At 48.1% G+C, this 26,654-nt stretch overlaps 1 protein-coding gene across 2 annotated transcripts in view; it reads left to right on the top strand.

Annotated features, from left to right (window-relative positions):
- Positions 1–26,654, top strand: part of G6PD (glucose-6-phosphate dehydrogenase) — a 440,636-nt gene that overhangs the window by 281,984 nt on the left and 131,998 nt on the right. For both annotated transcript variants that reach the window (XM_069645233.1, XM_069645234.1), the window contains exon 8: positions 25,107–25,200. In XM_069645233.1, the coding sequence (XP_069501334.1) occupies positions 25,107–25,200 (94 nt within the window). The remainder of the gene's footprint in view (positions 1–25,106; positions 25,201–26,654) is intronic.

The following is a 26,654-nucleotide window of genomic DNA, read 5'->3' as shown; positions in this document are numbered from 1 at the left end:
ACTAACCAGGCTCATGGGCTCACCCTTTGAACCCATGCACAAAGCAACGCTTAAGGGCCTCACCCTTAAAACTGCTTTTCTAATCGCTATCACCTCCATCAGGAGAGTAAGTGAACTACAAGCGCCATCTAATCTAGACCCCTTTGTAACAGTTCACAAAGATAAGGTGGTTCTTCGCACACACCCTAGGTTTGCACCTAAATTCATTTCTAAGTTCCATGTGAACCAATTTATAGAACTACCAACGTTCTTTCAAAACCCTTCAAACTTGGGAGAAAAAAGCCTGCATACACTGGATGTGCGCAGGGCTGTTATGTTTTATATGGAAAGAACTAGACCACTGACAAAGACTAATCAGTTCTTTGTCTTGGTGGCAGCAGGAAGAGAAGGAGATGCAGTTTCAAAATCCACTATATCTAGATGGATCGTACAATGCATCTCGGTTACACTCTTGCTAAGAGAGAACTACCCTTCAAGCCAAGAGCACACTCTACTCGAGGCACTGGGGCTTCCATAGCATTCATTGCAAAATTCCCTCTTGAGTCCATTTGAAAAGCGGCAACCTGGAGTTCTGTACACACCGTTACAAAACACTACTGTCTAGATGCCCACTCTAGATCTGATTTACAGGTGGGCCAAGCAGTATTAAGACACCTTTTCTCTGTTTCTTCTCACAACCCACCTCCAACTCCGGGTACTGCTCGCTAGTCTATGCACAGCATGTGATTCTAAGCAGATTAACAAACATCAGAAGACAATGCATTACTTGCCGTAAAAGCATTTCTGATGGTTGTATCTGCTTAGATCCACATGCGCCCACCCTTCCTCCCCGCTCGGATGGAAGGAACATAGACATCCTTTTATCTCTTTTCTGTACTCACTCACGTCTATAAGGCTCCCTCAGGGCAGAAAAAATACAAACGAGGGACCTCGACGCGTGAGGGATTGTGGGTACACTGCACGTCACTATAGGGATAGTGTTACAGACACGCCTTGTCGACATCCCCTTTTCGACTACGAAAAACAAAATGCAATTCTCCGCAGTGACCACTGGATGTCGGACTGTGCACAGCATGTGAATCTAAGCAGATACAACCATCAGAAATGCTTTTACGGTAAGTAATGCATGGTCTTATTCTTCAAATGAAAATACTTTTATCAGGCTAGCACAGCAACTGCTTCTGATACCAAACTTGTTCTTCAAATGAAATATCTTTAACACATTCTTTTCATCACACTTATTTACCACAAAACATATTTCCTGGTCCACTCGCCTGCCAGGTCTAACTAACTATTAGTCCGTTTCCTGGTTTACTCGCCTGCCAGCCTATAAAACCCTACAACTACAATTATGCTTTGTGGCAATTGTTCCAAGATTCTACACACTCCAGTATCCTTTTGTGGGGAGGTTTGAACAATGTCTGCCTCTTTTTTATGGTTTCTTGACCTTTGTTAAAGTGGGTTACAAGTATCCCCCGAGTTGGTAACCCAGATAAAGGGAGTTGCACCCTAGATGACTTTCTTATGCTTCTTCACAGCCTCTTGGGTTTTGGCAATGCAGGTTATAGGTTTCCCCCAGTTGGTGTCCCAGGTAAGGGGAATTATACTCTTGGATTGCTTTATTCATTCTGTATACAAAAGTATTGGTTTTTGATAAATGTTCTATTCAAAGCGCCCCAGGGTTACCTTTTTAGCTTTAGGCCAACTCGCCGGTCTGTTTTGGCATCTCCTGTTCCCTAGCTCGTGCTGCGGTGGACCTTTTTATCTGCTTTGTGCCTTCCTCTCGGCTCCTGCGTAACTGCTGCGTTTTGTTGAGCTTCTTCCCGGACCTCCGGCGGTGATCCTGCATATCAAAGCATTGTTCATCGGGCTTGGAGAATGTCTCCCTCTCGGTCGGGCTTCTCTGCCAGACAGTGCTTCCCGCTGCACTTACTCGCTATGCCACCGGCCTTCATATCTCGTGTCTGCATCAGCTGGCGTTCGTCTTCCTCCTGCATTCGACCCGTCACTCTGGTCTGCCTCAGCTACTCCTACACCATCCTCTGACCACTGCAACTAATTCCTGAGTTTGAATGTCCTGCTGCAGTGGTGTGGTCTACAACAACTAGACCGCACATTATGGTCAATGGCATTGTTGATCCTCATTAACTTTAAGCCCCTCTTCTTCATCCCGTACCAAGGGCATTATGGACCTTGAAGTCCAGAATGGGTATGGGGTTTTGATGTTCAATTATTTTGAATTGCTTTGTGAAATTAACGTTGGTTTGTTCCATTTTACAATAAGCCATCAGTTTTAAAAATGATGAGGGAATCTTGAGGTAAAGAGTTTATCACTTCCCCCTGATATTAGTCCCTTCTCATGTGATCCTCCAACATAATACCGCCCCCAGGGTGAGGACCAGGTAGAAGCTGCCTTCCCCCCAGCCACATGAGAGGGGGCCCATACTGGGGTCTCAGTGATGATCTCACTAGATTCATCACACCTACCTGAGGCTGAAAACAGGAGTTATTCCAAAATCTGAAATGTGAACTTTGTTACAATTTTGAGTACCTACCTATACAGTTCTGGAGATTACCCTGTAGAAGGGATAAAGCCAAGACCATTTTTGAACAGTGGAGAAGGACCTCGTAACTCTAAAAGGAAACCTACAGATTGTGTTTTCTTTTTTAACTTGAACATTAAATTAGAATGTTTGTTTTAACCCTCTTTTTTGCCCACCGTGTAATGAAACTGTGTATGCTTCTATATTGACAATGTATACTTTGCTGTAGTTGAATTTATTGATGGTCTCTACTGGGCCTCCTTTACTGTTGATCTATAATAAAGTGCTTTGTTACCTTCTATAGGTATTTGACTTTCTATGCACCTACCCGTTAAATATAGTCTATATATTGTTGTGTGTTCATGTAGATTAGCAATACACCTACTCTACTTATTACTTCCTCCAAACCCCTCGCTGGAAATGCTTAAATACCCTTTCCAATACAAGCAGACCAAAACTATTGGCTTTATCAGTGCTTTGCCTCCTACTGTTGCCGGGTTTCCTGGATGAGTAAGCTTCCTGTGAAATGCTCTTCTGATTAACTGAACTTTAGTTCCCCTGTAGCTGCCTCTCCCTACTCCCTACGCCCGTTCCCCTGCTAATCTCCCATCATGCAAAGGTGACTCGGGGACTGCGAAAGGACAACTAGGTGCATAATTAGCTTACTGTCATTGAGCAGGTTTATCTGGTATTCCGACCAAGTAGAACAAACTGCAATAAATTGACGATCTAAAAAATGTAGTTAACTGTTATAATGTGCTTTTTAAAAACATGCTTCACGTAACCTTTACCATGCTTTCCTCAACACCACACTTGCCTTCACAAAACTCGGAGCCAACAATTTTGTTACTAGCAGCCTGCCCAGTGTTTCCTCTTCTTGCAACCTCTAGCTTTGAATTTGAAAATGCAACTTTTGTTTTGCATTTTGAAAATCGAGATTTTGAGTTTCTTAGATTTATTCGCCTTTTTGAGCATTCTACATTTTTCATTCAAAATGTTTAGTTGCCAGAAAACATACTACACGCCCTCAAAAAGCAACAACCATGTTCGACTTCTATAGGTCAGCAACACAAGTATTTTCCAAAAATTAGCTTTTGTCTAGCTGGAGCCTAGCTGTGAAATAGTGGTCCAGTCTGCTTTGTTTGAGGGAAGGTCAAAAGCCAAATAGTAGAGAGAAACAGTGTTACGATGGATTTACAATATCAACCCTGCTGGGAAGATTTTTGGGGGCCACCCTATTATGGTGAACTGGGAGCCGCTGAGGGCTTAGCCAAACCTGCCCATGGTGGAGTAGCAGATCTGTCAAGGCTTAGTTTCAGGAAGGGAAATGAAAATACAGTTAATCATTAGGCCATTAGTTTACACACTAAGCAGATACAAATCATAGGAAAAATATGATCACATAAAACCTTATAAAAACATACGTATATAACCACCCTTAGGAGAAATAGAATTGCATATGAATCAATTACCAGTGCAACACAGGTGAGTAGTCCGATGCATAGAATAGACGGAACTCTTTAGAATCCTCACAGGACAGTTACCTTATTCTTATGAAATCCAACACTAAGATGGTTTGGGGCCATGTGCCCAGAGTCAGCAGTTCCAAAGCATAAACCTCAGGTAAGATCTTCTAAAAATAGCAGTGCCATTGGTTGTGATTCTGAAGTTCCAAAGTTAGATAGCAGTTCAAGTAAAGTTCAGGTGGGTTCTCCACTCAATCCAGCACACTAGGATGGGCATTGGGAAGGATCCTTAACCCAGTTCCCACCATCAAAGGTAAGGTCAGAGTGAATTAGGGTCAGGAAGAGTTGCTATATGGGAAGCAGTGGGAGAAAGCAACAGGTATGTAGACCGTAGCCCCTCTTCCCCCCCCCCGGCTCAGAATTCTCTGGATACCACGGTGGGAGGTTACAAATTTCATTCCAGGCTTGTTGTTCTGGCTTGTTCCTACCATGAAGGTCGTCTAGACCGAAGAGATGCTTGTTTCTCCGGATTTGGTCTTGGATGGTCACAGTACTTAAGAATCGGTTCCAGGCAGATTCCAGTTGGATATCCAAGTGAAGACTTGTGTGAGAAAAGGCCACAGACACCTTGAGAACACGAAGACCATATCCAATGAGGGTACTTTAGCACTCCCTTTGTGCCCTACTGGCATCACCCTACATTTGTTTTGGGGGGTTCACTGGTGGCGAAGTTATTTCTAGTTTTGGCTTCACCAGGGCAGCAAGCCAAATCACCTCAATAGTAGCACAATGTACCTTTTATGGTAGCCATTGGGGTCCTCATGATTTTTTTACTCCTACCCTCCCCCATTTTGTTAGGTATTTCCTATGTTCAGGAAAACCTTGAGGCATGCCTAAAATGGCCATACTGCCAACATGACCTCTTTGTGAGCCAATGAGGGAAGCTGCCAAAGTAGTTTGGACTGGTTTAGGCGAGTCAATGGCCCTGGAGAGGTCGCTACATTTTGTGAGGAGCCAGGAATGAGACTCGGACACAAGGGAGTCAAAGTGTTGGTCGAAGACTTTTTATTAAAATAAAAGGGGGTGGGGAAATGTCCCTGCTATAAGGGGCGTTTCCCTACCTAAAAAAAAAAACAAAATTAAGGGTCTGTCAGTGTCAGAATGTCCAAAGCAAAACAGTCCTGTCAAGTACTATTCTGGCCCTCCCATTCTAATGAACTAAACGGTAGGTAATGGGCCTCGTTATAAGTTTGCTGGTCCGGTAACAACGGTATCGGTAAGCTTGCCGGTACTGTTACCGGACCGGCAAACTACGAGTTCTGCTCGCGGGTGCCTCTCCGACAGGACAGGACTGGCGTGGCGGGCGTACAGGCACCCGCGAGCAGAGCATGTCGGATGCACCGGCACCATTGTGAATGGTGCTGGTGCATCCGATCTCCCCATTCCCATTGAGCCCTTGGGCTCAATGGGAATGGGGAGCATTTTTTTTCCGGCACCCACGAATGGGCAATTACCGGGTCCGGCGGGCCGTAATGACCCAGTAATTACCCATTTGTGGGTGCCGGAAAAAATTGCAAGTTTGGCAGAAGCCTGCCGGTTTTACCAGCAAGACTACTGCCACACTTGTAATAGGCCCAATGTCTTTGAGTGGTTCATAAATGTTTAAAAGAACATGTGTAACTCCAACATGTGTAAAACAGGATAGAGTTCCTTGTTCCAGAGGGGATTTCTCTTCCCTTGGATTTCTCTTCCCTTGGATTTCTCTTCCCTTGGTGCTATATTCAACAATGTCAGTTCCTTGGGTTTCCCTTGATAAATGATGCAACTGCTATACAAAACAACCTGGGATTTCTGTCTCTCTTGTTAGGGCACCAGGTATACTCTTCTGCCAGGGTTTTCACTCCTTATGATCAGCACAGTCGTTTTACTAATCCTGATCGTCTTTCGTGGGACCTGTGACGAACCCAGGGGGGGTTGCGTCCCTTTTTCCTCTCCTAGGGACATTATTGCAGTCCTTAAAGTCAATTATAACAAAAAGGTTGGTGATATCCTCTGTCTAACCCTAATCCGCGACACCACGCAGGAAAAACAACCCCCTCTGTTACTGGGATGAGGCGGCCACATGAAGAGGCACAGAACTACTGGCAGCAGTCTAGTGGTTGTGGGGACACAGGCAATCAGCCCAGAAATAAAAAAAAACATGTTAAACAAGAACGTGTTGTTGAAAGTGGTAGTTGTTACAGTGGTGGCTGTCATGGGGGAAGCTCCTGCAGAGAGCAGTAGCAGGACAGGCAGCGTCAAGGGCTGCCGACGTCCAAGTAGAAGGAAGGAAACTTAGTATTGCCGTTGGAAGTAAAACAGCCTGACAGAGCTGCTGATGGAGGGCTGAATAGAACAGAGACTTTGTGCCATAGGAAAGTGAAAGGCAAGGGAAATACTTCAAAGGAGAGGTTTTCAACATGTTAACGAGGCCAGCAGAAGTGAGGCCATAGAAGGCGAGATAGTAATGTGTGTTACATCTGGCAGCAGAATGGGGGGGGATGTAGAGAGAGAGAGAGACAGACCATTGACACTGAAAGGCAATATCCACAGAGATGGGCAGAAGAACCGCTGCGGTAGCAGAGAGCGGTTTGAAACCAGGGCTTCCTGCAGGGGTACCGCTTCTCTGAGGACAACATCCCACCAGAAAACAAAAAGCGTTCAAAGATGTGCCGATTATCCCCTGCTTGGTGCACGACCAGGGAGAAAATAGCTGTGTCCTGCAACAGTCAGTGGCAACGAGGGCCGTGGTTGCAGTTCTGAATAAAGGTACGAAGGGAGGGCCATGGGGGCAAAATGTAATTTCGAGGGGATTGGGTCCTCCGACGTATTCCATATCTGACAGTAATCACCACAGCTGTGCTGCTTCGGAAAATCTTTCGGCGTCCTGCGTCGATGACGATATGCTGTCCTCGAGGACCTCCTCCGACGGCCGACATCACCAGATGTTATAAGTAGGACGCATGAAGCTCCGTAGCCTCAGTTCCGTTTTTTCCACGAACGTGTTCGCTTCGAAGACCTCCGCGTGCCTCGACTCTTTGGAGTTTCTGTTCTTTCACTTTCGACAGACGATTCGAGGGGCGACTCTCTGCATCATAGTCGTAAGTCTAGGGGTCTCGGTCCCGGAGTGGGTCCCGCCACTCCTCTGCCTCTTCGAGGCACTCCCGGAAGCACCGTCATCGGTCGCCTTACCCGTCCTCATCCGACGACTCCGCCTGTCAGCCGCTTTCTTATCCCATCAAGCGTTCCTCTCCGGAGGAATGGGCTTCCTTCGGGAAGAAAATGTTGTTGATTCTTGAATTGCAGGGCACCGGTCTGTCTGCGCCTCCGAGTGGGGTCGGCCGTGACCGTACTGGAGACACCGCTCGTACGCCTTCGGGCTCGGGTGGTCGGCACGATTTGCGGGAAAGGTCCCGCTCGGACATGGGGAATCGTTCTAGTCATGCCCATTCCAGGTCCCGGTCCTCGACGCGCTCGAGCCTGTGTGCACCTGTGAGGTCTTCGAAGACTTCTCTCCAGGCTCCGTCTCCGAGGAAGTCATCGGCGCCCAGGCTGTCGAAGTACACGCTCGGGGCTCTGCCCTCAAGGCCTGTGTTGAAGCCATCGATGCTGTCGGCGCCACGCTTGACGTCGATGCCGTTTCACTCTACGCCTTTCGAGGCTGTGGTGTTGGAGGTACCCCATGGTACGGGGGAACCCCCTAGAAAGGCTTGGCCAAGGCAAAACATGTCTTTCTCCCTTATTCAATGCCCACTTTCCAGCCTATGGAGTATATTTCCGAGGTGGAAGAGGGTTCTGAAGATGGATTGGTTCCTGACACGGTACCAGATGAGATTCTTTCTGGTCATAGCCAGATGAGGATCTGCGTCAGTCACTGCATGAAGCCAGTGGTCTGGACACCTCTCCGGAGGTGGAGTTCTGTAGGCCTGAGCCTGGCACCCATGGCGAGTCATCATACCGACACCTTATGTCGAGGGTCACAGACTACTTTGGGTGGTCGGCACCCCCAGTTGATTTTGTGCAGGATGACCTGATGGATAGCCTCGACCAAGGTCCACCCACTGACCCGGTAGTGCCATTCCATATGGCTCTGCAAAGAAGGGTGGCAGTGGCTTGGACTGCTCCGGAGAGTCTCCCGGCAGTGGGCAAGTCTTTGCTGTGAAAATACTGCTCAGCCAGTAGTGACCCCTGCTACTTGACCACACACCCCACTCCAGAGAGTTTGGTGGTGCAGGCGGCTACGCCCCCAGCAAAGCAGGCACTGTATCCTACCATCCCTCCTGATGGGGACGACAAGCGTTTTGATGGCTGGGCGAAGAAAGTGTTTTCCTCAGGGGGTATGGCTCTTCAGACGGCCAACTCCGTATGTGCCTTGTCACGTTTCACGCACGCTCTGTGAAACTGTCTTTCCTTAGCGGCTGAACATATTCCCGAAGGGGACGAGTGGGATGGTTTTCTTGCTATTATTCAGGATGGCATGTGTGAGTCCGTTCAGTCAGGTTTGGACATGGCAGACTGTCAGCCGGTCCATGGCGGCGAGCACCGTAATACGCAGGTTTGCGTGGTTGACTAAGTCGGGGTTTGCTCCTGATGTGCAAGCCAGGCTCCTCAACATGCCCTTTGATGGTGAACATCTTCTTGGCAGCAAGGGTGACGAGAGCCTTGAGAGGTTGCAGACCTCCAAAGCTGCAGCAAAGTCGTTGGGCGCTGCAGGCCGCCAACCTCGAGCCTTTTCGTCCTAGGGGACAGCAATGGAGGGGAGGTTCCTTTCATTATTACTCATCAATTAGTAAAGCGAGAGGAGCTGCAAGTCAAAGGGGCAACCGTAAGAGTGCCAGAGGTGGAAAACAAGGTATTCGAGGTGCCAAGACCACGCAAGCAGTTGCCTCTTTGTCCTCGGGCAATGCCGCAGCCGCTTCCGCTCAGTCATGAGGCCTATGCTTTGCCGGTTGGGGAAGGCTGGCGCAGCATCTTGTCGAATGGCGTGCCATTACTTCAGATGTGTGGGTTCTGGAGATCATAGCCCACGGCTACTGTCTTCCTTTCCGGCAGAGGCCTCATAACAATCCACCAGGGAACCTCTTTGAAGAGTCCGGATCCGCTCCTTGCGCAGGAAATTCAATCCCTGCTGGAGAAAGGTGCCATGGAACTGGTGTCTGTAGCGGAGAGGAACAAGGGATGGTATTCCCCTTATTGTTTGATTTCAAAGAAAGATGGGGGATTGAGACCCATCATGGACTTGTGCGGTTTGAACAAACTCCTCAGGAAGGACAAGTTCAAGATGGTTACTCTTTCTCAAGCCCTCCAGGCCCTTCAACTTCAGGACTGGTTGGTGTCTCTCGACCTCAAGGATGCTTATTTTCATGTGCCGATCCATCCAAAGCACAAGAAGTACCTGAGGTTCGCGGTTGGCGACTCGCACTTTCAGTTTCGGGTCCTGCCGTTCGGATTGACCTCTGCCCCGAGGGTCTTCACCAAGCTCATGGTAGTGGTGGCAGCGCATCTCAGGAAAGGGGATTCACGTCTACCCCTACCTGGATGATTGGTTGATCAGGGCGTGCTCTCCCGAGCAAGTGCTGGATCATCTGTCCGTCACCTGCCACTCCCTCCACAAGCTGGGCTTCTCCCTCAACTTAAAGAAGTCCCACTTGACGCCAACTCAGAGGCTCCAGTACATCAGAGCAGTGCTCGACACGTCCCTGGGGCAGTGTTTTCCTCCCCAGGTGAGGGCTCATCACATTCAGCAGATGGTGCACAAGTTCCAACATGCCCAGAGTCTCCCTGCGTTCGAGTTCTTGAGATTGCTCGGCCTCATGGCATCCTGCATTCTTCTGGTGCCAGAGGCCAGGTTGCAGATGAGATCTTTGCAATGGGCACTCGAGCTCCAGTGGTCTCAGTCCTCCGGCAGGATGTCGGACCCCGTTCAGGTGCCGCCCTCGGTCGCCCAGGACCTTCTGTGGTGGGCCGTCAAAGGCAATCTGATGAAAGGGGCTCCATTTTGGCTACCCTGGCCGGAGGGGACGATCGTGCCGGACGCATCCCTCACGGGATGGGGAGCTCATGCCAACGAGTTGACAGTCAGCGGTCGCTGGTCTCCGGAGTCCAGACTCCATATCAATCTGTTGGAGCTGAGGGCCGTCAGGCTTGCCCTGAAGGCTTTTCTGCCGACTGTGCGAGGAAAGAATGTCCCGATTGTGACGGACAACACAGTGGCCATGCACTACCTCAACAAAAAGGGGGGCGGGGGGAGCAGGGTCACTTCCTCTGTGCAGGGAGGCGATGCAGCTCTGGTTCTGGGCAATCCAGCAGGAAATTTCGGTCTCTGCAGTTCATCTGGCCGGAGAAGAAAACGCGACGACGGACGCTCTGAGCAGGCAGAGCGCAATCTCTCGTGTGGGAGTTGGCTCAGGAGATTCTCCCGATCTTCGCTAATTGAGGGACCCCTCAAGTGGATCTCTTAGCCTCCAGTGTCAACCGGAAGTGCGAAGGGTTCTGCTCGTGGGAATTTCCTCCAAGAGGAGCCTTGGGAGACACGTTCGTAGTGGAGTGGTCCTTCCCACTGCTGTACGTGTTTCCTCCAGTTCCCGTCATTCCACAAGTGCTGCGGCGGTTACGGAGGTTCGGTTCCCGGATGATCCTCATTGCTCCGACATGGGCCAGGAGGACGTGGTACCCGGACCTTCTCGACTTGTACATCTGCCCTCCACGTATGTCGTCTTGCCTACCGAGACGATCTGCTCTCACGGGAGGGGGATCAGGTTCTCCATCCAGAGGTCAGATCCCTCAACCTTCACGCTTGGCTTCTGAAAGGTTGAGGTATAAGGATTGGGACCTCCCTGAAGATGTGATGAAGGTGTTGCTTTCGGCCAGACGGTCGGCAACCAAGTCCCTGTACCGTTGGCGTTGAAGTTCTGCGACTGGTGCAGGGTTCAGAATGTGGATCCTTTTTCATGTGACATTCCTGTCGTTCTGTCTTTTTTGCTTTCTTTGGCCCACAAGGGCCTGCACGTGGGTACCGTTAAAGGTTAACTGGCGGCGCTGTCTATATTTAAGTGCTCGTCTGAGGAATGTTCTTATTTTAAACTCCCTTTAATTTCTCAGTTTCTGAAAGGGCTTACTAATGTGTTCCCTCCGTCACTTTTCCAGGTTCCCGGTTGGGATCTGAACCTTGTTCTCAAGTTTCTAATGGGTGCTCCCTTCGAGCCTTTGCATTCTTGTCCTTTGAGACTGTTCGCAACTAAAAACACAGTTTTAAGGGTTGTCACTTCCGCTCGCAGAGTGAGTGAGTGAGTTACAGGCACTTTCAGTTAAGCCACCCTGAACAGTGAACTGTGTTTCATAAGGACAGGGTTGTCCTTAGAGTTCGTCCTTCGAGGGGATTGGGCCCTCCGACGTATTGCAGACATTAACTGTCATAGATATGGAATACGTCGTCGGACCATCCCATCGAAAGGACGTTACCAGGTAAGAAAGTAACTTGTTCTCCTTTCTTCCGAAGCTGGTGTTGGAATTTCATTTAAGCCAGAAGGTCATTCTTCCGGCATTTTATCATCCTCCACATCCTGGTAAGGAAGAGGAGAGGCTCCATAGGCTAGATCCTAGGAGAGCTTTAAGCTTCTACATTTCACGCATGTCCCGGGTCAGAGTGGACGATCAATTCTTTATTGGTTACGCTGGAAGGCGTTTGGGAAAGCTGTTGCTAAGCAGAGTTTGTCTCAATGGATCATCTTGGCAATTGCCGAATGTTACCGCTCGACGGGTAAGGACCCTCCGGTAGGCTTATGGGCCCATTCTACCAGGGGGTCTGGCTGCCTCTACTGCCCTGCAGAGGGGTGTTCCTATTCAACATCTGTGATGCAGCCACCTGGGCTTCGGTCCATACTTTTGTACGTCACTACGCCCTCAATTCTATCCGGGGGCAGGATCTGGCCTTTGGCAAGGCGGTCCTTTACTCTGCAATTTGATTGGGCATTCTAAATTTGTATGTTCTAAATTCTTTTCCCACCTCCTTACGTTGGTACTGATTTGGGAGTCTGTCATAGATATGGAATACGTTGGAGGACCCAATCCCCTCGAAGAACAAGTTACTCTCTTACCTGGTAACGTTCTTTCGATGGGATGGTCCGACGACGTATTCCATATCGCTCGCTCCCTCCCTGCCTACCCCGCTACAGAATTCTTATGCGATTGTAGCTTATGTTTCCGCGAGGCTTTCTGTGGTCAGTGGTCATACTGGCAGAAGATTGGTGCCACACGTTCTGGGGGAAAAAACTACTACGTGCGTCCTACTTATAACATCTGGTGATGTCGGCCATCGGAGGAGGTCCTCGAGAACGGCGTATCGACATCATTGACGCAGGACTCAGACGCCGAAAGATTTTCCGAAACAGCATAGCTGTGGTGATTAATGTCATAGATATGGAATACGTCGTCGGACCATCCTATCGAAAGAATGTTACCAGGTAAGAGTAACTTGTTCAACGAGGATATGATTAGAACACGCCCCAACTAAAGGCTGGACACCCAAGAAGCAGAAGTAACCGATTGACCGTCCAACCACCTATACCCCATTAGAAACAAATACACCCAAATACCCTTGGTGGAGATCAGTTAATGGATCATCCGTGCCCTAATCTTCCTCAGGGCAGTGACTGTGAAACCCATAGTCCGTGCGGGGGGGGGACAAGCGGGGGCAATGCCCCCCTCCGTCCCTCCCTCCCCCCGGTATAATAACTCAGAAAAAAGCAAATGGATATATAACGTGTATAACGGTTTATGTATAACAAGGCTGTGACGCACTTAACTGTAACTAGAGGGGACATCTGTGCAACTAACAGGTTCAAACAGGACCGAGGAAAATACTAGTGCAGCCACCGTATTGGGCAACGTTCAAGATATCACAGGAAAGACCTGGGGAAGAGGATTGTCCCCCTTGGAAGTACAACAGTTTAGGAGAACCAGGAGCGACAAAGGGAAGCGGATTGTCCCCTTTGGCACTTTGGGGAACATTGCCTTGAAGCACCTAGGGAGTACGATTGACTGTTTACACATAGTTGGAGAAATGCAGTAGGAAAACAGCGAAGTACGTATACATTTCCCAGATGGTAGTTTGGGCTAGTGTAGTGAGATGTTTTTCCATCCCCTTCTATTTAAGACATTTGGGCAAAACAACCACCTGTGTCCATGCCCCCTGAAGTCTGCATGCCCCCACTCCTCCACATACCTCTAAGTGATGTACTTCCTATACAATTTTCAAATTGTCCTTGGCTGGTGTACTTCTCTACCAGGGCTTTCTTCAATACACACACTTGCAACTGCCTGGTATACTCTCCTGTCAGGGCTTTCTTAGATGCACACACTTGCAACTGCCTGGTATATGCTCCTGCCAGGGCTTTCTTAGATGTAGGCACTTGCAACTGCCTGGTATACTTTCTGTCCAGGGCTTTTACATATCGATATCATTCTTACAACTTTGACCTGCCTGGTATACTTGCCTGTCAGGGCTTTTTTATTGTGGGCTCCTCACACCCCTCCAAACTGTATAGTCTATTGCTCTTCTTGTTATTACATCTGTCTGTTATGTTATCCTGCCAGGACTTATTTTACATGTGTATTACATACACTCACAAACTTGAAAGACTTGTGTTTCTCTCCCATTCTTTATTCCAAAGAAATATTCTCTCGTATGCTTCTTCATCAATGCTTATTTGGTTTTGGCATGCATGCCAATATGCCCTGGCATTCCCGCTCCTCTCCGTTGAACTCACCGGCTCTTGCTGGCATACTCTCCTACTCCTTCGGTAAGCTGGCAGTGGTTGTTAGGTGTTTCCTCTTCTGTTGCCGCATCCATTTCTTGGTTTCTCTTCAGTCTCTGCTGGGCTCGTCTGCTTCATGTCTTCAAGGTCCATTAAAGCAAAGGCTGCCTCCAAACACCTGCGTCCGCCCCGGAGCCCTGAGGTTGGCTTCTAGTGTTTCTGCAGTGTGTTTCTTCTCGCTGTCAGCTTCCCTGTCTCTGCTTCCCAAGTTGGTTCGCTTCATGGTCTCAGCACGTTCCGAGAGAAGCAGCTCTCTCCAGCTGCGTGCCCCAGTCAGCTGCTTCACTTGTTTAAATCTACCAGTCACCAGTATGCGCTCACAACTAGAGTGCGGCCTGTGGTTCTGCCCACGTGTCGATCTGCAGTACTCTCTGCATCTTCCCTGTTGCTGTTTTCTGGTAGTTATGGGAATAGAAGTACATGCTTTTTTTGTTTTACAAGTAAAGTGAGTAATGGTTATTTACAAGCAGGTCAGCTGTGGATGACTTGTTAGCAGAGACTGAGAAGATATTTTCTTTAATTGCAGAGGGCAAGTCCGATTTTGACGACTTGCATACAGCTCTCATTAGGTTTTCAGCATCCTTCTTAGATGGATATGGGGAGGTGCAACAGTATGCCATTAAGGTATTGGGAAGGGATGGGGTATCCTCAAAGGAAGAACGGGAATACCATGTCTCATCCGATGGCGCCATGATATTCTCCTGGAGGCTGTCTCCCCCTCATGTGATCCTCCCTCATATAGCCGCCCCCAGGGTCAGGATCAGGAGTGGTTGCTGTTCCCTGGCCACATGGGGAGAGGTCATCGCCGGGAAAGGAGTAATGACACTGTCAGATTCATCGCCATTTCCTGTAGGGTGATCCTGGGTGTTTGGTTCCAACCTAATTGGCCCGCCCTCAAAACCTTTGTTTTAAATCCCTTAATGGGACTGGTGGATTGGCAGAAGCGAGCCCCTGTGAGTGAAGGCACATAGAGCAAAGCGCTGTTCCTATACTCTGCGCTGCTGGAATTTTGGAATGTGAGCATATCTGCATACCTGCTGGAGGAGTTTTGCATCAAAAACGATTGTAGACCCATTTTTTGACAGTCTGGCCAAAAAGGTGGGACTGGTTTCTCTTGCCTGTGCTCCTATTTTCATTTTTGAGTGATGGGTGCCCTCTTCATTGTCCTGTTGCTTGTCCTCCTTTTACTTGGGCCAGGCCTTCCTGTGCCCGCTTTCTGGGCCATTGTATCACTGCTTATGTCATTTTGCTGCCAGTGTGTACTGCCTTTGTTTTAGAAAGTGCCGCCTGGAAGGGTGTTGGAAGCCTGCTAAATCTCCTCTGGGATGTATTTTGCCACCATCCCCATTCTACTGCAGAGGCCCCTTTTGCTTGTGTGCCATCCACATTTGCCTGCAGAGCCATCTTTGTCTGCCGTGCGCAAGTACCTCCGTCCTCCTGGAGCCACCTTCATTCCACTTAGTGGGTCTCACTCCTGTGAAGGACGATTTTCTTCTTTCAGGCCGTTTAGGGTTGTCTTTGACTCAGGGTGCAAGTCATAGGGACCGGACCCTTCAGTTCACCCTGTATTACTACACCTTTACTTGCAGAATTCTTCTTCTTTCCTAGAACCAACACCATAAGTACTTATCTCTGGTGATTATTTAATGTGACCTGCAGGGATCCCTATGGTAGTCTAGTTCTGCAGTCCTTTTAACTGCTTTTCATCATTGATTAACATTGGAAGGTGAATCCTGCTGTTTCCCTGCTCCTGGGCCAAAATCTCTCTACTGGATCTCTTCTTCCTTGAGCCGGCTGCATTCTTTGTAACTGTGAGAAGGAACTGGGACTTAACTGGATTTTTACTGTCACTGCAGTTCAGCCTGAAGACTTTGTCCTGTTTCCTTTGGGGCACATTCTTCAACTTTAGACTCCTACAAGTGATACAGGAAGGTGCTTTCCTGTAATGTGGAATTTGTCTAGTGCCCCGCTGTGAAAACAGAAAAATAATGAGGCCGGGGAAACCCAAAGGAAACACCCCAAACACTGGTTACAAAGGAACATACAAAGTACTTTATTTTAAGCTCAAGCAGTGACAGTCAATGACAGATCGGATAGCTATCGGCCCTCAGTACAACACAACGAACTTCAACGGGGTTCGATGTATTCAGTGAGAGACTATACATTGGGACAATCGGGCTTTTATACATTTCTCCAGACTTTTGTCCAACCCCTTCGCGGGTTATCCATTCCATGAATGTATTACTGGTCTAGGGTCTCTGCCGGGTCAACTTTTAATATATTCATCAGTGTATGCATAGATCAGTGGTCAACAGAAGGACAAGGTCTCAGTTCACGACCCTAACAAGTGGCCTGTAGGCAAATTATACATTAGCTGTATGGAGGTCATGACGACCAGATTCTGTTCGGAATGGCATTGTCCGCCATTTTGATGTACAGGGTGACTTTTACACAGCAAGAGAAACTAAAATGGCGGCTTGATTCAAGATGGCGGCTTACATCAATTTCTAAGGTCAAGACCTTGTCGTAGAGTTATTCGCGTACAGTTTTAAGCAACTTGGCGTAGGCCAATATACATACAATCGTTAGAATAGGAGGCATAATTTAATATCCAGTTTGACACCGCTAGGATCCCTGAAGTTTTTCACCAAACACTGGATATTTAGAGACTGTCTTCCCTATGTATTTTCAAGCCTGCGTATTGCACTGTTTTTGAAGGATATCAATGCTTCTATGGTGTTACTGTTTCCCTTCTTGCTGCGTAATGTGCCCTTCTGGACCTATTTTATTTATTGGATATTTGTAAGGTGCCTATATAACAAATGGTGTTTCAAAGCTCCACAAGACAAAAAAGGGGGGAGGCGCAAGGGATTAAGATAAACGGTCCTACTAGGCCTTGTGACATTCGGATTGTGCAAGTGCAGTAACGAGAAGTATGAGGGAGAGGGGGGGTTGGTGGAAAAGTGCCACTCATGTGCTAGGGTGGGAAAGGAAGTGCAGGGTAAAGAGGAGCGAGTGCAAGTGAAGGGACAGAGTAGGAGGAGGGGAGGGGAATAGGCGCTAGGTGAGTGCTGAGGGAAGGCCAGGAGGGCAAGTGCCAGGGAATTGCATGGGTTGCCTGTGGTGAGGGTCCCCATGCAAAGTGCGAGGAGAGGGGGGGGCTCTGGAAGGGGGGGGGCTGGTGCCCTGTAGAACTCAGAGGGAACCAGGCAGCCAGTAACTGCGCCGGAGCTGGGGTGTTAGCAGGGGAGGGGGAGAGAGAAGGAAGAGGAGAGGAGGGTCTTGAGGATCTCCTGGTATTTAAGGAGATCTGGCTCAAGCATGAGGGGCAGGGAGACCATTCCAGAGGCAGGCTCCTCCACAGGAGAGAGATCTACCCCCCGACTCTCTACTTAGGGAAGCGTCTGATCTGCAGAGAGTTGGAGCTAGAAGACTGAAGGGCTCTGTGAGAAAGGCCTGGCATCAAAGTAAGACAGACTCCAGTGATCACAGTTCAAGGGTGTTTATTAAACTGGAAGAATGGGTGAGCTAAACGCCTAATCTAAACCTAAATCTAAGATGGGAGCAAGCTACGACCATCCGACAATAATAGTCCCAGTGGAGTCTAGTCAAATAAAAAGGGCCTGTACAAAAAAGATTGCCAATCCTTACTGCTGTGCTACAAAATAGAGTTGGATCATTTTCATAAGAAAAGAGTGTTCACAAAACTTAAGTCAGGATGATATAGCGAGGTCTCACTTCCCCACGTTTTTAGCACAGGATAAGGCAGGCCCCTTGAGCACAGCAGCAGCTGGGCATTTCCAGCACAAGACTATAATTCTCTGCGATATCCGGTTCTGCAGTGGTCAAGTCTCTACTCAGTCTCTTGCCTCCGAGTGCCTGATGTGTTCAAAATACCAAAATAAAAGTTCCTTTCTGTATGTACGTTGGGTGATGACTTTTCACCCCTGGCCCCCAACTTCCGGGCTCTGACTCTTCTTGAATGTTAGCCTCCCTCCGTCGGGTTCACTATTGCTTTTTACTCAAAAGATTTCACCTGTTGTATTCACAAGTCTCAATGTCTTTTTAAACAATCTTTCACTGCAGCTTCCCTCAACCGGGTTCACTCTTGCCAACAGTGTTCACGGGGTTATGGTTGTCCACCCAGACTTGCAGGTAGCCCTCTGCCGGGTTCACATTTGCCTTGGCTTTTTCACTTTACTCAAGTTCGATTTTTTTTTTTTTTTTTTTTTTTTTTTTTTTTTTTTTTTTTTTTTTTTTTTAGCCCCCAGTCAGGCTTTCTTTTAAATTTGTGGGTCAAAGACTTTCGACTGTACAAGGGGTTTTACTCGACCTTTGTATGACCACTTTGACCTCTTCCGACAGGCTCTCCTATGGCCCTCTGGTACTTGAAGTTTTAACAAAAAAAGGGGACCAAGCAGAGTCATTCAATTGAGTGCACACATGGCGCCGGACTACTCTGCAGCTGGTCTTTCACTGCGGTTTTAACAGTTCTGTAACACACACAGACTTTGTTCTTTAATTCATTTTATGTTGCCACTTGCAACCTTCACTTAGCATAGTTCTCTTTACTATCGGTTCTCCCTCCGACTCACCGACTGTGATGAACCACTTGGCGTTTCTTGTCTCTGGAGTGAAGGACGATACCACAGTAGCAAGCGTCTCTCCCTGCTTTGGATATCAGTTTAGGAGGGCTCTGTGCACCGTTGACATCTGTTACACCAACGCTGGCTGTTATTCCTGGTCTTATGATTCCGTTTACGGATGCTTCTGGGTCTGGGTGGGAAAGGGCAAGGTCCCATCTCTCCTTGTCATTTCGGTTCTAGCTGCCTTTCTCCTCTTAAACTGATGTCCTGGAATATCTGACTAGTTGTGAGGTCGGCCTTGCTCGTAGTGTGCTCTCATGCTCCACCTTTTGTCCGTGTGAGGAAGGGAAAGGGTAGTCGGGTGTGCCTGACTGTCTGACCCTTGTGTTGGGACATGTCCGGTAAACTGCTCTGGTGTCAGTCCGTTTTCGCTCACGTAATGAGAAAGTGTTTGTGTCGAAAAAGGGGAAAGGGGGTAGAGTTTCTAAATACCCTGCTGGGCAGGAAGGGGAAAAGGTGTCGTAAGGAAGTGGGTACTGCGTCTCATCAGTCAGTGTCCCACTCCCACTCCCCGAGGTCCCCACCCCTCCTCCTGCACTGGTCCACCCCCAGAACTGGATCCAATGGCGATGGCTGTGGCCTGGCCACCTGGATGACAGATCCCCAGGACTAGCAAGTGCGACACCTTCAGGTTTCTCACACTCTAGTAGGGAGGTATTTCGGGAGAGAGTTGGATGTAGCAGGGTCCCAGGCCTCAGAGCCTTGTGGATGATGCAGAGGGTCTTGATTTTGATCCACCAGGAGCCCGTACAGAGATTTTAGGGCTGAAGCGATACGGTCCAGGGGCTTGAGGCCAAAGATAAGTCTCAGTCCTATAGTTGAAGGGGGCGAAGGGAGTATAAGGGAAGATTGAGTAAGAGGCTGTTGCAGTAGTCCAGCCTAGAGAGGCCTAGAGCTCTGGCGACATTATGAGGTCGGCTGTAACCCGTTGATGCTACAGGCGGGTTGCCGCCGACCTCTTAACAGTTTCCGCTGCCTGATATCCCTGTGCCACACTGACATTACAAGTCGTGGAGGTCCGGGATGTCAGGCGGCAGAAACTGTAAATCTCCATTCCTGTGGAGTCCTGTAGGACACCACAGGAATGGGGACTCGAAGCACCAATACCGTTGTCAACGGTGCCGGTACTTCTGAGAAGACCATGCTGGTAGGGTCCAGAATTCCCAGCAGGTCAGACCTGCCGGGGGATCTGTGGCCCCTACTAGCATTGCTGTAGTCTGGTGGTCCGGAAAGGGTGCTGGTACATTGCTACTGGCACCCTTATTTCGAAACTGCCAGGCTTGTAATGAGGACATTGAGTTTCTGGGGGAAGGTGAGGCAACAGAGAATATTTCTCAGGAGGTGCAGTTAATAGTGGGCCTTCTTGGCAAGGTCCTCAATGTATGTGAGGAGAGGAGAGAGCGAGGAGTAAGATGACACCTAGTTATTTTGCCTCACCAGAGGATGGGGGGGGGGGTTCCCATAGAGGTCAGCCAGAGGGTAGAAGGGAAGGAGGGAACAGGGGTCCTAATGAGAAGGATCACAGTCTTACTGGCAGCACACCATGCCTGAATATCAGTCAGACAGTCAGGGATGGAAGAGGAGGCAGTAGAGGGAAGCTTGAAGGAGAGCTGTCGTCTGCATAACCCCGGGAGTGAGGAGAATATGATCAGATCCGCCAGAGGGGCGAGGTAGATGTAAGAGCCACGGCGAGAGAATCGAGCATTGAGGGACACCTCAGGTGGAGCGTGTGATGGGAGAGGGAAAAGGGCCTAGTTGAACCTGGGAAGGATGGTCGGAAAGCAATGAGGTCAACCAATCAAGTGCCAGGCCTGTGATTCCAAATAAGAAACTAGCCAGCCCTAACTGCAGAGTCCTATATGCCAACAAGGACTGTTGCAAAGCTTATCCTGTTTCAGGAGAGGAACACCACCAGAGTTCGGGGCTTTGTGCTGACCTTGCACCGCATGATCCTTTATGCAAGCTGGGAATTTGCAGGCAGAGTTCCAGAGAGACAGGGGATGACAAGGAGGATAGTTGCGTTTTATGGAGGCCATGATCTGGAGCAACAATGGGAGAGTCGGACTGACACCTGATTCAAAAATGGCGGCTCAGGATCCTTTACTCTTGAACTGCACTAAGGTTCAGTCTGTGAGACGAATACAGGCAGGAAGTGGATGAGCCCATCTAAAGGGGTAAATGAAGACGGGCACAAAACGAGATGTATGAAGATGTGACCTATAAAAGGCACTACTGGAAAGTCACATAGCTCTCATGAGACCCATTGTGGGGAGGATAACTTTGGAAACTATGCCCACTGGTCTAGCAGCAAGAACTAAGTCTTGAAGATCATCAACCACTGACAAAGCTAAGGAACCACGAGTCCTGAAGCTGATACCAAGTGAGGAAGGCATTCTATCCCTTTGTTTTGGGCATAATCTTAATAACCCTTAAGAAGTGATGTTGTAAATACATCCCTGAAGAAGTTGTCGGGCACTATATCACCTCAGGAATGATTTGGACACACAATATCCCCACCCTTGTCAGCCAGGTACTATAGCCCTCAAGCAAGCTGGTTCTAAATCCCCGAGACAGCTTTTAAGAGCCAAAGAGGTGAGGCAGACACTCTTTACCTGGAAAAATGTACAAATAGCAAGTTGGCTGTATAATGCCTTCTACTGTGTCAAGAAGCATGGTAGGTCTTATATCTCAGAGATTGCCTTAGATCAGAGGCTCTAGAGAGTTGCTAGTGTCCCATATTGACAGGAAACCCTTCTGTGCCCTAATTTGCCACCCTCCTGTTTTTCTTGGAGTACTCGTGAGTCGAGTATACCCTTATTTATTTGTAGTTCAACTTCTAATTCCCCATAGACTTTTCTCAGTCCCACCCTGATATTGTTATTTAACACCCTTGAACTGATTTACAGTGCCACGTTGTGACAAAACTGCTCTGGAGTAATTAAACTGCCTACTCGGCCCCCACACGTCTTCAAACCAACAGTGATCCCAATCATAAAGGTAAAACTGGCACAGCCATGACAGATCCCTCCTTTGCCTTTTGTGGTAACATGGGTTGAGGGAACGCTATACTCTCATGGTTGTGACTGTGATCCAGTAGCAACCCACACAGCAATAGTACAACCATCCAAAATAAAGGAAAGTCCAATCAACGGTCTATACAAACCCATGTACAGCTTATTAGTAAAAACACTATGAAAAACCTGCCACTCTAAAGGAACACTGCAAAATGCAGAATGTAAAGATGCAAGCACTCTGGATACAAGGAGGAAAAAAGGATGTGCGTCTTGGTGGAAAAAGGTGCACAAGAGGCTTGGCGCCAGTGTTTAGGGTGCCAATAAATGGACAAGGGGCATTGGGGCCTTCCCACAATACCTTAATCCATTCTTGGTGGTTCAGTGTCGAACCAGGCTTCTTAACGTAGTTTGAGTAGTTTGAATCTGGTTTGGACAAAGGATTCGCAGTGATCCATACAGAGAGCAGGCATCTGTTTCTAAGAGGTGCTATGCGATTCAACGCAGCATTATGAGGCAGATCGGTGGGGCCACCAGGGATGGTTTGATGTTCAATCACAGGCTTAAAACAAAGATGCTGTTGACTCGAGGTGCTTGGTTGCAACATGGTGGTTCGAAGTCTTTCAGCAGCAGCAAACGTCCGGTTCGCGGCAAAGCAGCTGGCATCAAACTGGTTTGAAGATATCGAGAGAGTTACAAAAACAGCACTGGTGGGTCCCATTGGTTCCAAGGGTATTGAACGTGGTTTGACTGAGGAAAAACTAGAATCCTGGCTGTTATGGCTTTCGGGATGCTTTTTAGTCCCAATACAGGGGCTTGGGGACAAGATAGAGTACCAGTGTAGCTGACAGCGAGGCAGCTCTTGCTCCAGCTGCAGATCACCCCCAGTGTGCCCTGTGAGTGGTTGGGGAGCAGAGCTTGCGTCTGCCTTGAACACTCAATGTTTCCACTCACTTACATAGGGCTGTGGAAATGTCAACTCTCCCAAAAAATGAATTCTTCTTGCAGTGCAGGAAAGAATCAAAGGGGTTAGAGAAACCCTCTTTTTATAGGCAAACGTCCACAGAGAATTCAACATAATCAAGCAGTTTCTGGGTACCATACCCTCCTTGTGATAAGTGGCCTTTGTCTTCTTGCATCATACCCAAAGTGCTTTGAGCTAATTGAAGTAGAGGAGACTGAAAGCAGAGATACAGAGAGAAACAAGATGATGGAATCCTTCCCCCCAACTGTGCTGAGCTCGATCTAACTACAATAGCTTGGCTCCCTTCTGAGACCCATAGCATCAAAGGCCATTTGGTATGTAACACCAGTTGTGAGCTAGTTTGTTTGGAGAGTCCTTTGATTCCAGTTTCCCAAGGTAGCTCCTGCTGAGGGGCTGTCCTGCTGCAGGAGGCGTTACCTGACCTTACAGAGTAAAAAAAAACAGCATCGTCTTTCAGTCTGCGGTCCTGCTGGTCCAGCCATTCACCTGCTGCGGCACCCGTACAGCGCATGGTGTCACTACCCCTGGAGGCAGTTGGGCAGTGTTGCCCCCTGTCATTGTCGGTCACATTTGTTGAGCGTGTTCCGCGCCAATATCCCGGTATTGGGTCACCATGTTAGGCCATTGGGCATTCGCAGGGGGTCCAGCAGCTGGATTCTCTGCATACATCTGCCGCTGTGTTTGGACCATTGCCTGTGACAACAGCGATTGGGATGCTGGCTTCATTCTCACGCCGGTTTGAGTAAAATCACTGGCGCTGCACAGAATGATGCGTTGCAATACTGTTCCTAGAGGTGACTGTTTCCTTTCTCCTTTGGTTCCGTCCTAAGCCCTTATTCTTTTCGGTTTCCTTCTACATTAACTTGGTTGTTATCTGCAGTGTCCTGCTCTGCTTGCTTTCTTTTTGTGCCTGCATTTCTCAGTTTTTATTGGCACTCTTGCCATTCATCAGCTCCCCCTCCCCCCCTCGCGCCTCTAACCAGCCACCATTCTGCGCCACGTCATCTCTGGTCACAACGCCTGCCAGTGTTGGCACTGTCCTGACACCAGATTAATCAGGCGTAGTGGATTATCTGTGGTGTTGGAAGGGTTACTGTCTCATTTGGTCTAAGTATTTTCTTCTTAGCCAGGGGAGTGGGTGATTCCATCTCATTGCCTACTGCAGAGACCAGACCGGACATTCGTAAATGTGGAGACACCAGATGGTCTCCAGTCCTGGTTATCCGGCCTGAATAGGAAGTCAGGGGCTCTTGACACTGGCAGAGGCAGGCTGTCTGACTACAATGCACACAACCATTCCATAGCAGAGCTGGGGCCAGTGTTCACCTATTTATGATTCAAATCAGATGTGGCTTTCATACTTGCGTGAATTACCAGCCACCATACCCCAATCTCTGGTATGCCTTATGTTTAAAGATGAACTGCCAACAGGTTTATAATCCCTCATAATTATGTATTTTTGGATCAGAAGTGCAGATTTAAATGCAACCTCTGAACTGCATTGGCTTGTCCGTCACAGCAGTGGTCAAAAGGGCACCTGTGACTTCTGAACTTGCTTTGTGCTACTGGAGAGCAGGTGCTCCGGATCAGGACACTGTAGCAGCAGGGCACAGGCGTCACTATGCTTTTGGCATGCAGCTTAATTTAAGGTGGGTCTGGTTAGCAGGCAACCCTTTCTGAGATGGGATTACCTGCAACATTGTATTAATAAAAAAAAGCCAGGGCTTCTACACTTTTGGAAATTCCTCACATACACGTTTTATCAGTGTGCCAAATTTCCTAGAGACTTTCTGTACCCGAATAGCGTACCTATCTTGTGCATCAACATCCTGCTTACCTTTTTATGACATGGAACATATATATGCTCCACATTCCTTCTTATAAAGTGATACTGTTACCCTGTAGTCATCTACCCTGATTGCTTGACCATAACTACCACTAGATGAACCCAATCAAAGTTAAGGTTGCCTGTTTGGTTTGGGAAGGAAATGCTACACCCTCAACATCACTGACGGTAAGTAACTCTTTCTTTTGGAGCTTTCTGCCACTGGTCTCCATCTTGTACCTTTACTGTTTGCCAGCCTCTCCGCCTTCCCTTCCTGGTGCCATGTCAGATAGTCCCTGCACCTTTCATATTTATATTTAGTCTCTGAAAATTATACATTTCTGGTTTGCTATCATTTTATTTTCGACTCCATTGAATTGTAGTACACCTATTACTGTTCTGGCCAGTCTTGTAAAGAGGAACACGTTGCTTGGCCCAGCATTCACAAGCAAGTAGCCTAATAAAGTAATTTTCTGCTAGGTTCGGACTAATACATTTATGTATTGGTCCGAACCTAGCAGAAAATTACTTTTAAATTGCTGCAAAGATTTATGATAAAGTGATGGGAAGTTAACAGAGCTGTGTTTAATCTTGTGTCTCAAGGGAGAGAGAGAGAGGTGTAGAATGCCTTTTAATAAAGAGAAGAGTGTGTGATGGGTTTATGCTGGGGGGCATGGAGTTCACAGGGTGCCGAGGTGATTAAAAGGGTTGATTATCTACCAAGGACCTTTAAGGCCTGGGTGCTCCCTTTTTATTAATTAATTTCCTTCTTCCAGAGACGTCATGCAAAATCACCTATTACAGATGCTGTGTCTTGTTGCCATGGAAAAACCCTCTTCTACGGACTCCGATGATGTTCGTGATGAAAAGGTTTGTTGCTAGCCAATACCTTTGCTAACTGCGCTTTTGTACTGCTCTCAACACTGACACTGGGTTAGTGATGATGTTGAAACCTTAAACTAACCATAATGCTTTAATATTCCAGCCAGGTCATCCTATGTCACTGCTCACTTCAACTCCTGTTCTCCATGCTAATCTTGGGTTGGGGACCACTTAATCACACAATGTAATGTGGTTGACCGAGACCACACTTGTGTTTCCCCACCTTGAAATTACATTATGGATGTCAAGGTAAAATTTCACTTTTGGAGTTCGGACTCCCTAACTTTCTGGATCCCTGTCATAGATGGATTCAAGACCATACCGACTTCCAGAAACTGTTTATTTTCAATTCAGCAAAGGGGTATAATTGCCGTCCTTCTCGCTATGCTAGGAAGGTGTCAGTCCCAACCCCACACAGGTGTGCCTAGACCCTGGATAGGAACTAGAGATCGGTAACCACTATTTTCTAGAAGCTGTGTGCCTTTTTGGTGATGGCCTAAAGGAAAACACTTTATCTAGGCTTCCTCAGGGAACAATCTAGAGGCTTATACTCCCATGATTTCCCCCAATGGAATGACTTTGTGTTGTGTCTTCCTGGCATTGAGATCTTCACTCTCTTTGGTCCTTCTGCGCCATGATACTTTTATCCCTTAATCTCTCTTCTACACTCGGATATCTCCTCCTACGCCACCCACTGCCTCTCCTTACTCACCCTGCCACTTCCTTCTGTATCCCTTTTCTCTACTGCTACTCTCCCTCCTACTCACTACTGCTACTCCTTCATCTCCACACTACTGCTTCTACTTGCCTTTCGCCACACTACTGCTTGTAATTGCCCTTCTCTGCACTAGTGCTGCTACTCACCCTTCTCCACACTAATACTCTCCTCTCTACTACTGCTCTCCCCCTGACACTACTATTACTACTACTATTCTCTTACACTACAACCAATTTCCCCTCTCCCTCCTACGACTACTACTGGTCCCCTATCGGTACTTCTCACTACACCCCTGTCCACACTACTAATTCTCCTAATATTCCCACCTCCTAACCACTACTAGTCCCTCCCACCTGCTTCAGTCACCTCTTCACTCACTTGCTACTCTCCTGTAGCAATTGACATTCACACATGCACAGACACTGTGGTACCATATTCTCTCACCAACAAATACCTCACCCTTTTCAGAAATCACCTCAACTCTCCCCATTCTCTCACCTCCTGACCTCACCTTTGCAATCCATCTCTTCCTGTTTCCTGCCTCTGCTCTTTATCCCTCCCCCCCCCAATCTTCCCCTCCTTCTCTCCCTCCATCCTCACTGGTTCCCCGTGTCAGTCGGTCCCTGCATTCCCTTCCCAGGAGGTGTCGAGATCTGGCAAAAACATAGAAAGGGTGCTAAGCCCCACCCCTTTCTCTCAAGCGTATCGCCTGCCTTAGACAGTG

The sequence above is a fragment of the Ambystoma mexicanum genome, chromosome 2p (genome assembly GCF_040938575.1).
Source record: "Ambystoma mexicanum isolate Mex_15411 chromosome 2p, UKY_AmexF1_1, whole genome shotgun sequence".
NCBI lineage: Eukaryota > Metazoa > Chordata > Amphibia > Caudata > Ambystomatidae > Ambystoma > Ambystoma mexicanum.
This window is presented reverse-complemented; position numbering and strand designations above follow the sequence as displayed.